This window comes from Eublepharis macularius, chromosome 7 (genome assembly GCF_028583425.1).
Source record: "Eublepharis macularius isolate TG4126 chromosome 7, MPM_Emac_v1.0, whole genome shotgun sequence".
In the NCBI taxonomy this organism is placed as follows: domain Eukaryota; kingdom Metazoa; phylum Chordata; class Lepidosauria; order Squamata; family Eublepharidae; genus Eublepharis; species Eublepharis macularius.
In genome coordinates this window covers 33,805,745-33,822,073 of record NC_072796.1, presented here as the reverse complement: position 1 = coordinate 33,822,073, position 16,329 = coordinate 33,805,745, and the positions used below count along the sequence as shown (strand labels likewise).

The following is a 16,329-nucleotide window of genomic DNA, read 5'->3' as shown; positions in this document are numbered from 1 at the left end:
ATAGTAGCAATAGAGTTAACATTCACAGAACAATTTTAGAGGGGTTAAAGTTCTTGATGTGTATTATCTTGTATTAATCTTCAAAACACTCTGGTAAGGTGTGTGTGTAAGATGCCATCAAGCTGCAGTCAACTCATGGCGACCCCTGCTGGGGTTTTCAAGGCAAGAAACATTCAGAGCTGGTTTTCCATTGCCTGCCTCTGTGTAGCAACCCTGGATTTCCTTGGTAGTCTCCCATCTAAATACTGACCAGGACCGACCCTGCTTAGCTTCTGAGATCCAACAAGACTGGGTTAGCCTGGACCAACCACTCCTGTAAAGTAGGCGAGTATTATTAGCATCACATTACAAATAGGGAAGTGGAGGCTGGAGAAAGACTCCCAAACCACCTACAATGCCCATGGTAGAAGCAAGATTAATCCTGCAGACTTCTTGGTTCATAACTTGGCCAAACACTGAGCAACACGAGCTATTAAACTGCACATTATTGTTTCAGCTACGTGACTTGCACTTCACAGGCAGATAATATTGCCCTATAACAGAATCTTGCCTTTATGGCAAGACTGAATTCAAAATTTGTCTTTCTGGAACTTGGGCTGCTCCAATCATTTGTTCAAAATTTAAAATTGAACTGATTTTTTTGAAAGTGTCCAAGACTGAAATGTATACGTTACAAAGGCAAACGTGGGGAAAGTTTCGACAACCAATCCTTCGGTTTCTAAAAGAGCATTTACAAGTTTAAGCAGAAAGGTTCATTTATAGGATAGCTTCCCAAGGGAAGTGGTAAAAGCCACATCACTGGAGGGCTTTCCAGTTGGAAGAGCGAGGAGGGACTGCTATGCTAACCACTCTCGGGTGAACTAACAGGTCAGTTCCAGAGATTGTAAGACAAAGCATACAGTAGCGCTTCTGCACACATTCTGCTGGTGTTTTTCACCAGCACTACATGATATTCCTAGAGAGTTTCTCTTAGTGAAATCTTGTTGGGTTCACAGACTCAGCTGGCGAGGAATGGCTTGCATGCCTGGGTGTCTTCAAGGTACAGTATGGTGGTATCTATTTTGATTATAGAGAACTTGTGAAGACTGGGAAACAATAAAGAGAGCTACAGGCTCTCTGTCTCTACTACTCAACACACCTAAGTTTTGCAGGGTCTCTCTCTCTCAAAAGGGCTGTGTGTCCTCTCTTTTATGTCCATCTCACAGATGCTGAGCTTAAGGTCTTCTTGTCTATGGAAGCACAAACTAGGATGGGCAGATCTTGGGCCTTCTCTTCCAGTCTTCCCTTTGGAACTCTCCTGCTGCAGGGGAAGGCACCTGGAGGATTGTCTTGTGGAGCGCCCATAAACCACCCAAGAGCTTTTAAACTTTCTGGAACGGATTGACATATTGTGCGCCTTTAGTTTCTCAGCCTCCTTGCTTTTATCCACCGCATCATCGATTGCAGGTGTTTTAAAAATGGGGCTTACCTGGGATGATTTTTTTTTTTACCACACTGCAAGCCCCAGCGGGAACTTTGGAGATGGACGCGGCTTAGGTCCTGCAATCAGCCAGACAGTCCAGAAACAGCAACGCAATCTGCAGAGACCCGCCTTCACCCTTTCCCGCGCCGGCAGCCCCTTGCAGCCTTACCTGTGTGTCAGTGAGGAAAAAGAACAGAAGCCAGCGGCCCCCCGAGAGAATCATGCCGGCGGGTGCTCCCTTGGCTCCCACTGCTAAGCAGGAAGTTGTGTCCTCCCAAGGCAGAGGCACATTGGCAGCGAACGGCTCCTCTTCTCCTTCCTCGCAGCGACGAGGCGAGAGAGCGCGCCTGAGGGAACGAAACAGAAAGCCCTCCCCTCTGGCTTCGGTTCCCACGGCGTTTCCTCAGGACTCGACTTGCAATCTGTGGTGGCGTTTCCCCCCCTTGAAACTCTCTCCTCTGCTCCTCACGCCTCCCGCTTCAAGCGTTTTGGCCCCGCGTCTGCGCTGAGGACGACATGGTGCCACCTGCAAGAAGAGGAGGACCCTCTGGCCTCTGCTGGCGGCGCATATTCTGTAGCCGCTCCCCACAAAATAATTCTGAGGAAATGCAGTCGCCCCCGGGATCTCCGGTGGCACTTCAGAGACCAACAAGATTTAGATCTTGTAGCTGTAACCTTTCAAGAGTCAGAGCTCCTTTCTTTAGACTGGGATAGATTGACCTTGATAAACCAAGGGTCTGACTTTTTTTTTTAAATTTATATCATTTATAGTCCACCTTTCTCATTGCGGCTCAAGGCGGATTACACAGTGTGAGATTAGTAAAGTCAACATCAAGAACATTTCCATAAACAATGCCATAGGGTAAATAGATACAAGTTCACAAAGACATAGCATTAGCAGTGGTGAAGTCTATGGTTCCTAACTCATTAGCTGGTCATTTTAGATCCCCTCCCTACAATACAGCCTTCCTATCTGAGTAAAAAGCCTTTTTGAATAATTTGGTTTTGCATCATTTGTGGAAAGCCAGGAGAGGGGGGGCTCTCCTGACCTCCTTGGGCAGGCCATTCCATAGGGTGGGGGCCACCGCAGAGAAAGCCAGTAAAAGCTGGCTTCATAATGGGATATTTATATGACGATTGTGTATGGGGAAACCAAAGTTTCAAAAATGGTTATACTTTGAGAAGAGACCATAATCCCTGGACTGGCCTTCACTGTCTCAGTCAAGTTGTATTCTGTGTGGCTAGTCAGCTCTACAGGGGCATGACACCAGACCAGGGGTGCCTCAGATGCTGCCATTACTTTATCCTTGCCACCTCCCCACCCCACCCCGACCTCACATGTGGCATTCCCACTAAAGTTGCTCCTTGTTCTTTAGCTGTATTTAAACACAGGGCACCAAGCAGCACATGCCTGAGAGAGCTTCCCAAACTCTCGCAGATGCATGCCATTTGTGGTTTCATTGAGTTTCCCCTTTCACTGGGACCCTGCAATATGATGTGCTATGAGTGACTTCCCTCACTCCCTGTCAATCAAGGGAGTGAGGGAAGGAAACCCAGTTACTATGCCTCACTGGACCCAATTCAGCAACTCCGTTAGATATTATAGATCGGCAAGAGAATGCACCATTTCAAACAACTTATCCACAATTCTGGAAACTCAAGCCACAACAGCTGAACTGATACAAAACAGCAGAATTGATATTGGCTTGCTGAATTAACAGTTTCTGAATCCTGGCACATACAAGCAATTTTCACAGGGTTGTTGTGAGGATAAAATGGAGGAGAGAAGAATGATGTGAGATACTGTGGGTCCGTGCTGGGAAGAAAGGCAGGGTGTAAATGAAACAAAATAAATGCTTATTTAAGGAAGATGATAATCCTGATCATCTTGATGGAGGTAAGGACAAGGCTGTTCCTAAAGAAGCTCACCTGGGACCTGAATGCAGGGCTTGATTAAGGCATACTGACACCTTAAGCTATGTCAAAGCTTCACAGTAATATTAATAGCATGTGTAGTTTCAGGGGCGAATGAGACAATAGAAGAGCAAGATCTGGGTCCAAAAGAACCTTAAAGACCAACTAGATCGAGCGTTCGGGAGTCAAAGCTCCTTTCATCAGGTTTGACTCTCAAAAGCTCCTACCTTGGAAATCTAGTTGGTCTTTAAGGTGCTATTGGACCCAAATCTTGCTCTAATAGCATGTGTATTATTTTAAGATTGAAATATGGTATATATATTTAGAGACCCCTCATAATCTGAGGCTATAAACTGTAGCTTGTGCTTAAATCCACTTCTGCCTGAATGATTTAACGTATCCCCCTCTTGATCCGGGTGCTCAAGGCTGTCGCGGCTGTGCCATTTCAGGCTTCCTGGGGTGAGATTTGAGTCAGTCTTCACAACCTGTGCAGAGATCCTTACTCAGCCAAGTCCTGTTCCTCCCAAGCAATTACTGTCAGCCGGAACATTAAGTCTCTTCTTCCTCTTTTGATTTGTACAGACAATTCTGCAATTGTAAGCATCTGTTATTTACTCATCTCTGATTCACGCTAATTTTTAAAATTGGATGTTACTTTTAACTAGCACCCTACAAAGCAGGAAGGGCTTGAATATCACAGATATCAGACATTCAGGTAATAAAGACTTCTACAGTCATAACAGAAGTGTGGGATCTTCCATGCTGCTTCAGTAGATGTGCCCTTATTCTGAGCAGTGTCTATAAGGCAGATAGCTTGGGAACATTCTGTAAACTACTCTCAGCACCTCATGGGTGTTTGTCTATTTATTTGCTTCATTTATAGCCCATTTTTCTCTCCAGTGGGGACCACTGCGGCTTACATTGTTCTCGTCTGCTCCATTTTATCTTCATTTTATCCTCTATGAAGTAGGTCAGGTTGAGTGTGTGTGACTACCTCAATGTTACTCAGCAGAATGGGGATTTTAACAGGGATCTCCTAAATCATCCTCAGACAACCTAACCTCTACAACACACTGGTTCACTTACAAGTTCGGTCACAGATTGTCCATTAAATGAGAATGAGGGCAAATCAAAATTCTGAGCCATTCAGCAACCAGAACTAAATTTTGCAACCAGATTTTTTTCTGATTTTACCTAATTAATTCTACTAGTCATAGCACATTTGCATTGCTAATCATGAGGGGAAGAAATGTGCCTTGCCCTCTAAATGCATCTTGGCATCTTCTTTTGGTCTGGAAAAGTAATCAAGGATTGTTCACCAATTGTCCACCATGGCTGCAGAGTTTTGTAGCCATGGCATCTAGAAACTTGCATTAAAGAGATTGTCAAGATGCTAAATTCTGCGAATACCCTATTCTGCACTTCTGCATAACTGAAGCATACAGGTAGCCCTGTTGATTATACATTTATCAATCTCATGGCATAAGATTAATTTGCAAAGAAGTTGAAGCCGTACAGTTCCATTTTTCTCTTTCCAGCCAAACCAACTTTCAAAAGTACTTATGCCATTAAGAAATGAAGTTGGGGTGAGTATCTGCATTCTGTCATAATTCTGCTTAGATATGCATAGGAAAGTTTAATTTTGTGGGGTTACTCTAATTTATTGTAACCAGGATAATGTCACAACCACCCTTCCCCATACTGACCCAACCATTTAGAAAAAGCTGCTGGAACTTGCTATTTTTTCTGCTAGAATTTTTTTTTTAAAAGGAGGGGAGTCAGCATAAAAGTGACAGAAATTGTTGGCTGGAAACTGTCCATTAACAATTCTAAATATTATTTAGCTTTCTGCTACAACTGTGAAAACCTTGCCAGTAAAGTGAAATGTAAAGTACTTCTTGGAGACTTAAGAAATATTCTTGCAATCAGATATTACCAGTGGGTAGAGTATTTGCTCTAAGAAATTGGTCACCCCTATGAATAGCAGATAACATACCACTTAGAACACCCAGTCTGCAACCTGTCCCTGAAAAGAAATGCCTGTCCGTTAAACATTAACTAGCAATTAACCTTACTTTCAAGTCTGTTCAGCAGACTTAGGGAACAGAATTAAACGTCAAACATCCTTGGCTTTGAGCCAATCCTTCCATCAGAAAAGTAGTCTTAACACCCAGCTCTGGTCTTAACTAGATGAGAGTCCCATTGCTAAATGGAAGGCAACTCTTTAATATTAATTGGATTGAGTCCAACCATTTTTTCTCAGCAGAGTCTTTCTTGGTGGTCAAACAGGAGCCTCTCTTTCTCTTAACCAATTGAAAAGGTGGTTGGATCCAACCCATTGTAAGAAAAGTCTTCAGTGCACATATTAAGATAACACTGAGGGGGGAAGCATCAACAGTAATAACTGCACCTATATTGTGCTCTTCTAGACAGATTAATGTTTTATGCTGCAGCAGTAGTCTTCAGCCTTTCCAAATTTCAAACCCCGCCTGAACCTCAACCTGTGATATAGGACTAACACTTTAAATCCTGTTATTTCTTTTTTTTTACTGCTTATCTTTGTCATCTTAGATCACAGAAAGGAGGACAGCATTCATGTATCTTTAATAGATGAGTTAGCAACAGCACTATTCATGCATGGTGAAAGAGTCGCATCTTGTGCACAATGCATCCAGAGAATTTTTCATTCTGTAAAAAATATGCCTAAACAAATAGTTGCTGGTATAACCCCAGTTGTATGCTTTGACCTATTACTTGAACAATCAGTGTACTACAATATTCTTGCATTGAGGTATGTCAAGGATAGTTCTACAGAAAATGCCAAGAACATTAGGATATAAATCTAACAGTGATACTTAGTGGCTGGGGAGCAGCACGTGGCTCTTTGACATGCCGAGTGTTTTTTTCCCCTCAAAGAAGAGGTGCCAATAGATAGCCATGAGGTTCACTTCCTTGGGGGCCCAAGCCCGTTGGCAGAAATAGGTGCCAATACTATGTACTGGTGCATACCACTAGGGAAAAAAGGCCCTGGACATGTCACTTGTGGCTCTTCTGAGCACTGTTCCCCAATTCAGCACCTGCCCAAGTTTCAGGTGAGTGGACAAAGCCCTCAGCTAGTGGAGCTTGTGGTTGGCTGGTGGTTCCCACCTTGAAGCAGCCAGCACCAGAGGAACACATAAGCTGCAAGCCTCATTGAGGTGCAGGTTTCATACCAGGTGATGGAAGTAAATGTGGCTCTTTTGGTGGATGGCAAATTCTGCACTCTTACGAATTACAAAGGTTCCATCTCCCACCATTTCTTGGTGCTGGATCATGGCCTGCCATGGTTGTCTATAGAGCAATTTAAAAATAATTGTAAGCATATATTGTAAGCCCTGCTATGGACCCTAAAAACAGCCTTCAACCATAATGAGTGGAGCCAGGAGACAAAATTAAGGATGGCAGAAAGCAAGCAGAAGGCGCCCAGAATGGTTGGAACAGGATGAAACCAGCTCCCCCGCCCAAATCATTCTGAGCAAACTTCTGTACAGAAGCTCCTCATGCCACTGATCGCTATGTCTTCTTCTGGTCACTGCCTGTGCGTTAAGACATGAACAAAAGAGAAATGATCATCATATAACTATATTGTGCTTTTTGTGTGAAGAACTAATCACAGTGGAAAATCAGGGGGCTGTGCCTTGCAACTATGACAGATTGACCAAAAGTATTTGGACGTAACACAAGATCCTGTCATTCACGGATATCATCACGACAGCATACGGCTGTTGCTGCAGGACAGCAATTTTAGAACTGGAGGATTGCAGCTGACAGGATTCGGCGAGCAGCCCCTGCACCCAAAGAGCCCCCCAAAAGGCATGTTGTGCAAATCAGTACTGAAATAACAGCTTATTCAAAGAAAGGGCTGGACTACAGAGAGAGGGCACCTGGTCAAGCATCAACTGAAAAGCCCAACAAATATATAAAGCAAGGAAGCACTTGACAGCTCTAAAATAAACATACAAATCAGGTATGTAAAACATTTTATTTAACTCAAGAAAGGACAAGAGACTTAGCTACTTCCAGTTCCTGAGGAATGCCTCCAGCATTTCATAACCAGACAGTCCGCTAAGGAATACATTTGCAACAGCATCAGAACAATTGGCTGGAGAGAGCGCAGGACTGACCCATTTGTCACCCTGATGAAACTGAGATGTTTGTGCAACAACAGAAACTCATACAACATAGAGAGAAACCCCTTCTAACAGCCCCCCACAACGGCTACTTTAGGGATCACAGGATCCATGTCGCCAAAAAGCCATGTTGGGCATGGCTGTAGTGAGAGAGAGAATTTGCACCAGAAAAGCTGGTAGGATCCAACCTATGACAGGCAATGGAAAACACAGTATTAATGCAGAATCCACAGCCTGATGCAGGACTATTTAGGGAGGCCTGAATGTGAAACATTTGCTTCCTTCTGCCTGTACTGTGCACTGGCCTCAAGACAGTTTTGCACTGGCTGTTCTTCATGCCCCCTTACTTACAGTGTTCCCTTAGGTGTGGCAGCATCTGGGTTCATGCCCGTTTGATTGGATACCATGACCACTAAAGGCTGAAACCAGTACAGGTCTCTCTTTGAATTGAAATACTAGTGGGATAGCTTCTGGTTACTCATAACACGTTACAGTTTTTTTTTAATTAAAAAAAGCACACTGGGATGAAGCACTTTGTCATCCATCCAGAATGCCTTAGGCCTTATGCACCTTTGCCTGTCTCCCTGTATCAGTGTTCACACAATACTGTGATACCTTAATGGAATGTTAATTTCTATGCCTTGTGTTTTTGTGAAGCAGCACACGTGGACAGAGTATGTGACCATATTTCAGCAGAAGTTCATAAAAACCTTCTTGCTAGTACGTGTTAAAGGACTAAAAATCAAATTTAGTTCGGTCAGTGCTGTCCAGGTTTTCAGACCCTGCCCCCAGCTATAAAACAAAGTGCATTTGTACGCAGAATTACTTGAGTCTTAAGACCACTGAAATCAATTGGCTTGGAGTTAATGCTGCATAAGTGACTTTAGACAAGTCCTAACTTCTTTCAAAAGAGTATTGTGAGGACAGGTAAAGCGTTTTGCATGGGAGAAAATGTGATCGAAATCAGCATTAATTTAATGGTAGTGTTTGTGACTTATCCCCCCCCCCCCCGCCCCAAATGAGCACATTAGGAGACTTTTTAAAGGAAATAGCTATATGGCATTAATAATGCCATTGCTTAAACTGAATTTGTGTTGAGGGCTAAACAAATTATTGCTTTTGATCACTGTGGAGCTGTGTAGCGGGGGTCAAATACAACATGCTCTATCAACCCCTGCACTGCAAGTCTCGTGGAGTCCTCTAGAACTAACATCTGATTTAAAAGGGATGCTGCTCGATGGGCAAAGCCCTTATGTCTAGCTTTCCATTGAAAGCTGTGCTTACCCTATGTGATGGCCCAAATACCCGCTGCATTTGACACCTGTGATTTCTGGCCAAGGTAAATGGTGTTCTCACTTGTAGATACAGCACACCTAAAAGCCTCGCCTTTGAAACATGGCTTTGGAGCGGTGTAACATCTGCATGGATGCTGCATGGCAATTACCGAACCTTAAATCAGCACTAAGGCAGTAATACTAAATATCCTTACTTAGAAGTAAGTCCCACTGAAACTGGTGTGATTTTCTTCCAAGTAAACCTGGTTAGCATTGCATTTTCAGATGTTGTTGAGTCCCCACTCTATGCTTATTGGGATATTTTTTTTATCAGGAAAGCTAATACCAAGCTGCTTAACACACATAAAGAACTCCAATACACTTGAGAGGCGCATCTGTAACGTATCGTATATCCATCACTTCTGTAACCATCTGGTCTCCCTTGAAGACTTGTAGTGCAAGTGGTAATGTTAATACATTATTTTCTCCCATCTCCTTGTAATTCAAAAATATACAATACTTACAAAAAACCCCCCCAATCCTGGAATCAGACTAGTGCTGGTGACTCTTGCCTTTTGTTTAGAAACATTAAAAAAATTCTGCATTACTCTCTCGTAACTTAAATACATAAGTAATCTCCACTTTTATTACTTCATGACAGCAACTTCAAATTTACATTATTATAAGTACCATCATAATAGCTTCATTTATAATACAGATATCAGCCAATAACCCATCAGGAAATAAAAAAATCTTCACTATATATAATATATATATAAAAATTATGCTGGAAAGACAAGAACACAGGACAGGGACTTGATACAGACTTAATTTAGTTTTATAATCAACCACATTTAACCGAAAGTTAACAGATACACAGCGATATTCAAGAGCAGTGCAAATATCTTTGTAGGTTAGAGTAAAATTATACTACAAGAACATAAGACGGGGAAATAGAAAGGCAAGTACTTCAAGTACAAGGAACCAGTCTTAATGAGGTCTCTCATGTGTTTTACAAGGACTTCCTTCTCAAATTTACTTCTTCCTCTGGAATACGTTAGCCAGCATGGCACCTGATGTGGTCAACTGGCCCATTTTGTTTAGAAACTTGGTTTTTGTATCTTCACTCACAAGGCTTGCTGCAATTGACATTGAGCTAGGAGGAAGGGAAAATTAGTTAGTCCCAGTATCTCCAGTTAAATGGTGCTCAGGAAGCAGGTTTGAGAAAGAGCTTTCACTAACAACAACTTTCCAAGGTCTTTGGAAAAGTAACAGAACTAGGCCAGACGGATCAAGGATCCAATGCCATTCAAGGCAGCCTCGAGTCACACAAAAAAGTTAATAGAAGGTTTGGGCAATGGTTTTCCCAACTTTGTCCACGTGAGATTTTCCAAGTTAAGAAAAATCCCACCAATTCAGCCAGGGTTAAAAGTTTGCGGCCCCTTACAATTATGGGTTTGGAAGAGTTCAGAAAGATAAAAAGGCAAGCACCTTCCAGTGTAAATACACTTGGAAATTTTTGTTTCCATTCCAGGTGCCACTTACCAAAGCTTGTGTAGGAAGGAAAACACGATCCCAGCTCAGTGAAGCTTAACGCTCCAGTGCCCCGTTTTACCAGAGGCAGCTGTAATTTCAAGTGGAATACTTGCATTTAGATAGCTGGGAAGTTCTAACTAGCAAAGCATTTGCAAAGCATGTGTAAAGAAGTCAGAGATCTGAAAATGCAAAGGAGGAACTATCCAAACTGACCTAATCTCATGATCCCCCTCTTTTACCTGGCCCAAGAACTGTTCAGAGCTACTCCAGTCCTGTCATTATCTTGGGAACTGCAAGCTTATCAGCAGATGAACATCCTTACTGCCTACTGTTCTTGGGATCAGAGTTATAGTGCTTTTTAAAAAACAAAGGTAGCTATTATATTGCATACAATTTAAACACGACTTTCTCAATCCTGCTACTATTTTGAGCTATCATATTAGAATGTATGACCTTACAGGGAAAAAATGGTCTAAAAACACAGACATGCAATAGGGAAAACAAAAAAGAAAAAAGCTGAGTGGAGAGGAACTGTAATTATTGAGCGCTCTTTTTCACGCAGCCCAATCTATGCATGTTTATTTGGAAGCAAGTCCCACTGAATGAAGTGGGATTTACTCCTATATTATTATTAACTTTACACACACACACACACACACACAGAGGACTGCAACCGCAGTCAACCAGCTCTGAGTAATTTGGCTTCAAAGGAAGTTAGTTGAAAGTTGGTTGAAAAATGAGTCACTGATGTATGTACACACATTCTGCATGTAGATGGACAGGAAGTCTAAAATGGGTATCAGACTGCATTCAGGACCATAGTTCCCTAAATTTCCATTCATGCTCTTCTGTACTTCAAAACTTGTTTACAATATAACCCCTGTGTACTGCTGTGTACTGAATGCTGAATGAGCACCCAGAGGAAAAAAGAGGAATAGCTGTAGTTCTCTAGCAATCAAGGGCAATACTTCTTTCCAACTTGCCAGCTATACCAATTTGACACACAAGATTTTACTGCAACAATAGATCCTGAACATATATATAAAACCAGGGACAAAGGCAGAGATGGGCACGAACCGGGAAAAAACTGAACCATGTGGTTCGTCAAACTTCACGAACCATGAACGTTCACAAACCTGCCCCCAGTATGTGAACTGGTTTGTTTGGTTCGTGAAAACGTCACAGCCAGGTCAGAAAATCGTTACTTCCGGGTCAGCAGAACGTCTACAGGAATTCCATCCCGTTGCCTAGGAAACTGATTGATCGGCACCAGGCTGTCTGCAATGATGAACCAAAAAATGAACCAAACGAACCAGCCTAAAGTTTGTGGTGGTTCGTCAGAAATGGGATCTGACGAACCGCTGGCTCGCATACCATGAACTGGCCTGGTTCGTCATGAATTTTGGTTATTTTGGTTCGTGCCCATCTCTAGACAAAGGTTTTAACAACAATTTACGGCAGTTTGTTATGATGACCCGATCTAAGAGTGGCACCCTAGAAAGAAACGGGCTGATTGCCTAGTGCTCTTGCAGGCACAGAATGAGAAGCAGCCAAGATTGCAGTACTCTAGCTTAAGTGTCCTTGACCACAATACTAAGAGTTAACCAGCTTCTTCCCCTAAGACTACTGTAACTCCAAGGCAAGACCCAATATTTGGAACAGTGTATGCAGGAAAAGAACAGCTTGTTGGCAATGTCAAGCTCCAACAACTAATTATTGTATAATATGATCTTCCCTTCTGTCCTAACCTAGACCTGATCCTCAGGACAATGTCCTAGGATCCTTTTGTTCAGTCTTTCATTAATACTTTTACTTTCTATAGTATTATGTTCCACACAGGCTTTTAGTGCATTAGTGTTCTAATTAATGTTCATTTGGGTATCATTTAGCTGGGGAGAGCTTATTTCCAAGTTGTCTTCAGCCAGCCACATCTCCATCACCAAAGCAAAATGGCTACCTCCCTCAGTCCCTTTGTGGTGGTGTTGGTATGTCACCATGTCATTTGGACACTCATAGGTTGCACTCTCCCTCTTTCAGAAGTGTGACAGAGGCAGAACCTTGGAACATATGAACTACTGCTTCCTTGAAGGCTCTTCTTTCCCAAAGCCTGGGAAATATCCATTTTGTTTTCCTATTACTTTCACTGTATAAAAATATTTTCCTGAATTGGAGACCTTAAAGTCAGCACACAAATAAAATGATACTGAACTTTCAGAGGCTGAAAATCTGGATGATGTTTTTGCTCCAGACACTGTGTAGAGACTGAAAAGTAAAATGCCTTACCCTTGTGGTTCTTGGACACTCCGATTTTCCACTTTTTGTTCACACTCCTTTATCATGGAGCTTAAAATAACCTATTGTTTCAATTCAAAGATAAAGTATTTTAGTATAAACAAAGAAAATTAGGTTTGTATCACATTTTCAACAGCCATTAAAGCTTGCAACATTAGCAGCTACAAACATCAAAGTCAACCATCATGATTCAATGAATAAATGAAAAATGTATTCAAATACTGGCCCTTTGCTTTTAAAGCATTGTTATTACTGTGAATGTTCTGATTCTTATAATCATGTGTAAGTGTAACACAGAGATGAAAACCAACTCCTTCTAAAGGAAGCCTGATCTACCAAGCTGAAACACTCCTCTTTTTGCTACGTACTGACTTCCTGTCCTAGGGCTTCTGCAGGCAATTGGTTGAAGAGGATGGAGCTCCTTGCTATAGAATCAGTGTAAATTCCAGGCTAGACCAAGGCAAGCCTTCATAAACCTTTTTAGGCTGTACATATCATTTTAGGATGTTCTGCATACCAAAGGTGAAAAGAGAACTAAAGTCAGGCATTGGATATCTTCTTGATGTGAATTTGAACTTCATTGAATGTCTTTTAATCAGGTTGCTGGAATATGGAATAGCATTTTCAGAATAACAACAAGCTAAGGACTTATTCCCAGACGTACACAGCACTTGATTTTGGGACTTTCCTCTGTACAAACTGGTTCCACTGAAAAGCGGCATCCTTGAGAGAATGAGAGGGCATAATCTGAAGATGCATGACAGAGCAACTCTGCTGAAGCTAAGCAGATCTGGGCTTTGTCAGAAGCCTGCATGTGCTGCTTTGAAGGAAATGCAATACATTTGGTGAGACAGGACCTGCACAGTAATGTACAGAGACAGCAGCCAATCAGAGCAATGATCTGAATCCACCAACAGAAAGTGCTCCGGGGGAGTTAGGAACTAACAAGAAGTGAAGCAGGGAAGACTCTTAGGTTTTGAGGGTTAGTTTAACAGAACTATTAATATTTATCTCAAGTTATGTCTTTCCCCAAACATACTCATTCTCATTTACTTTTAAAGAGAAACCATCTCTTGTCAGTTTTCACACCAGTGATTTTTCCAGGCTTGAGTGGTTTATGCTCAGACCCAGATCCTATCCTCTCAAACCCAGTTTATGTTCTATTTTTAAATTTCCTGCAGGGAACCTCAATGCAGTGGAATAAGCAGTAAACTGAAAAAGTGAAGGGAAAGAAAAATCCTGTGTAGGTTGGTGGCTATCCTCAGAGGACACCTGTCACAGTAAGCATCTGATTTTTGATCTGTGATGCCTCAACACAGGCAGAGTCAACCACAGCTCTAGAATTCTAGAAATCTATAAGGAAGTTGAGAGTATCTGACCTTTACAAAATTCAGAGACTCTTCATTCATAGCTGCTTCGCATTTACCAACACAAGCAAGAAAATGGGAAGTGTTTTTAGAATTTTTCTGCTGTTAAATGGAACTCATAGATCTACTGGAAAATGGGGCCTACATGACTCAGTATTTAGGAGTACAATGAATTAGTCATGGCTCCCCTTCATTGCCTCTTTGCACAACCTGTGAGCTCTGTCTTGTCCCTCAGATAGACTGGTCCTAGCTTACCATTTTAGCAGAAAAAAGCTTGGGGGACGAATGGACAGAGAGTGACACACATGATTTTTCTTGTTACTCTTTCAAGGACTATTCAGTGGTCTAATTATTAAGATACCTGCACAGAGGTTTCTACTGAAATTCTTCGTCCTTATTTTTTTGAAATTTGAAGGCTCTCATTTCTATTTCTAAATATATAAATATAAAAATGGATGCCTTCATCAAGAGAATGCTTCAGAGAAATCTTTGCTATTCTATAGGTTGCCGCCTCTGGCCTAGCCTAGAGATTTGGGGGCAGGATGTGGAGAAGGAACTCAGCAGAGGGTTTTTGCCACTACCCTCTGAAGCTGCCATTTCCTCCAGTAGTCTGGAAATACAGCATAATTCCCGGGGAAGTCTGGGCCTCACCGGGAGGTTGGTAAACCTGCATTCCTTGGGCAATATGGTCCCACTGATCTCCAAACCTTTTGCAGACACAGTGCACCTAGACAAAGTTTTGTTAATTGGGTTATCACTCATACAGGAGATGTCTCATGTAGTGATACTTACTATTAAAGTCTGTGTCCCCAAATAAATACTGGATGAATCCCACAGATCTGCTTGCCAGTAGAGGCACTTCACTTCAGTGGAAAGAGCCTTCCCCAATGCAAAACACTCTTTTGAGTGCCTTGTGCTAGGAGAAAGTGCTTTCTGCTAGGAGAATGGATCTATGTGGATTCAGGCTCTCTTTCTTAACAGCCACTTCATGGTCACTTGTCTATATATTTGTGGCTGGCTGGCAAGTTTACTACGCTCCTCACCACTAGCAAAAGTTGTGGTAACAACATATACACAATGAGGTATCATTTGGTCTTTGCTGAGTTCAGGAATTAGTGATTTATAAATGTACAGACACTTTGTAATATTACTGAGGACTGAACATTGTACATAATTGCTGGCATGTACTTGTTTCTTACGGCATAAACAAAGGCCTGGTTCTACTTTGCCATTTAATGAAGCATCTTATTTTTTTAAGAGGTAGCAATAAAGAGTCTTCCATTCTTTTTGTGGGCACTTGCTCTTGCTCCAACTTGCATTTAAAGCAGCTCATACGGACTTTATGGTGAGTGTGTATGAACTTTTTTTTGTTCTTTGTGGTGTTTGCTATTTTCCAAAATAATGTGGGTGGTATGTCTGGCTGTTGCCCTAGAAATCAGATGGAGGGTTGTGCTGATGGCGAGAGGTGCTTTCCTTTCTTGTACATGTGGCTTGTCTGCTGTGGCCTTACTGGTTTATTGAGCAGTCTGCTCAAGTTCTGGCACTGTGCCCTCCTTCTGCTCTTCACCATTGTGACTGCGCTTTTGGCACTGACCAGAACAATCTCAATTACAGGCTACAAAGTGATTAGACTGTACATGAAAGTATTTGAAGTACACAATGTGAGGCATAATTCATTGTTTCCATGTCCTCCATCCCAATGATGTGATCCACCTAGAACAGGAGTTTTGAAACTATTAAAAAAATCCAGAGACAATACTGCAATTTTGAAACTGATTCAGGGGCAACCCCTATAAATAAAAAATTTGTGAAGGCCACTACTTGTGCACTGGATTCTTGCCCATCATAGCTGCTAAAGTCTTGTAAAGACCACATAAATGAGGCCTTGATGTCTATCATAAATCAGTTACTAACTCAGGGCACCTTCCTTCAGCCTCTAAAAGAGGTAGTCATCTGCCCACTACTTAAAAAAAAATACTTAGACAAAAATGACGCATCCAGTTATTGCCCAGTCTCTAACCTGCCCTTTCTGGACTAAGTGGTTGAAAAAGTAGTGACTAACTCTAGGTCTTCCTGGACAACTGTTGTGCTTTGGACCCTTTTCAATCTGGTTTTAGGCCAGGCTATTGGACAGATATGGCTCTCCTGGCTTTAGTCGATGACCTCCACCTGAATGTAGACAAAAGCCATGCTTCGCTGCTGCACCTCCTGGATCTACCTACAGCCTGCAATACAGTAGACCATGCCATCCTGCTGAAGCATTTGGAGGCAGAAGTAGGTATTAGAGGACGGGTCTTGATTGGTTTAAATTGTTT

The 16,329-nt window shown here is 42.1% G+C and overlaps 2 protein-coding genes across 6 annotated transcripts in view; both read right to left on the bottom strand.

Annotated features, from left to right (window-relative positions):
- The window catches only part of TNFRSF11A (TNF receptor superfamily member 11a), a 62,813-nt gene extending 60,919 nt beyond the window's left edge, over positions 1–1,894 (bottom strand). For both annotated transcript variants that reach the window (XM_054984303.1, XM_054984304.1), the window contains exon 1: positions 1,632–1,894. In XM_054984303.1, the coding sequence (XP_054840278.1) occupies positions 1,632–1,685 (54 nt within the window). In that variant the 5' untranslated portion in view covers positions 1,686–1,894. The remainder of the gene's footprint in view (positions 1–1,631) is intronic.
- Positions 1,895–7,383: 5,489 nt separating this feature from the next.
- The window catches only part of RELCH (RAB11 binding and LisH domain, coiled-coil and HEAT repeat containing), a 91,064-nt gene continuing 82,118 nt past the window's right edge, over positions 7,384–16,329 (bottom strand). For all 4 annotated transcript variants that reach the window (XM_054984704.1, XM_054984705.1, XM_054984706.1 and 1 more), the window contains 2 exons: positions 12,639–12,709; positions 7,384–9,975 (listed from right to left, as the gene is read on the bottom strand). In XM_054984704.1, the coding sequence (XP_054840679.1) occupies positions 9,855–9,975; positions 12,639–12,709 (192 nt within the window). In that variant the 3' untranslated portion in view covers positions 7,384–9,854. The remainder of the gene's footprint in view (positions 9,976–12,638; positions 12,710–16,329) is intronic.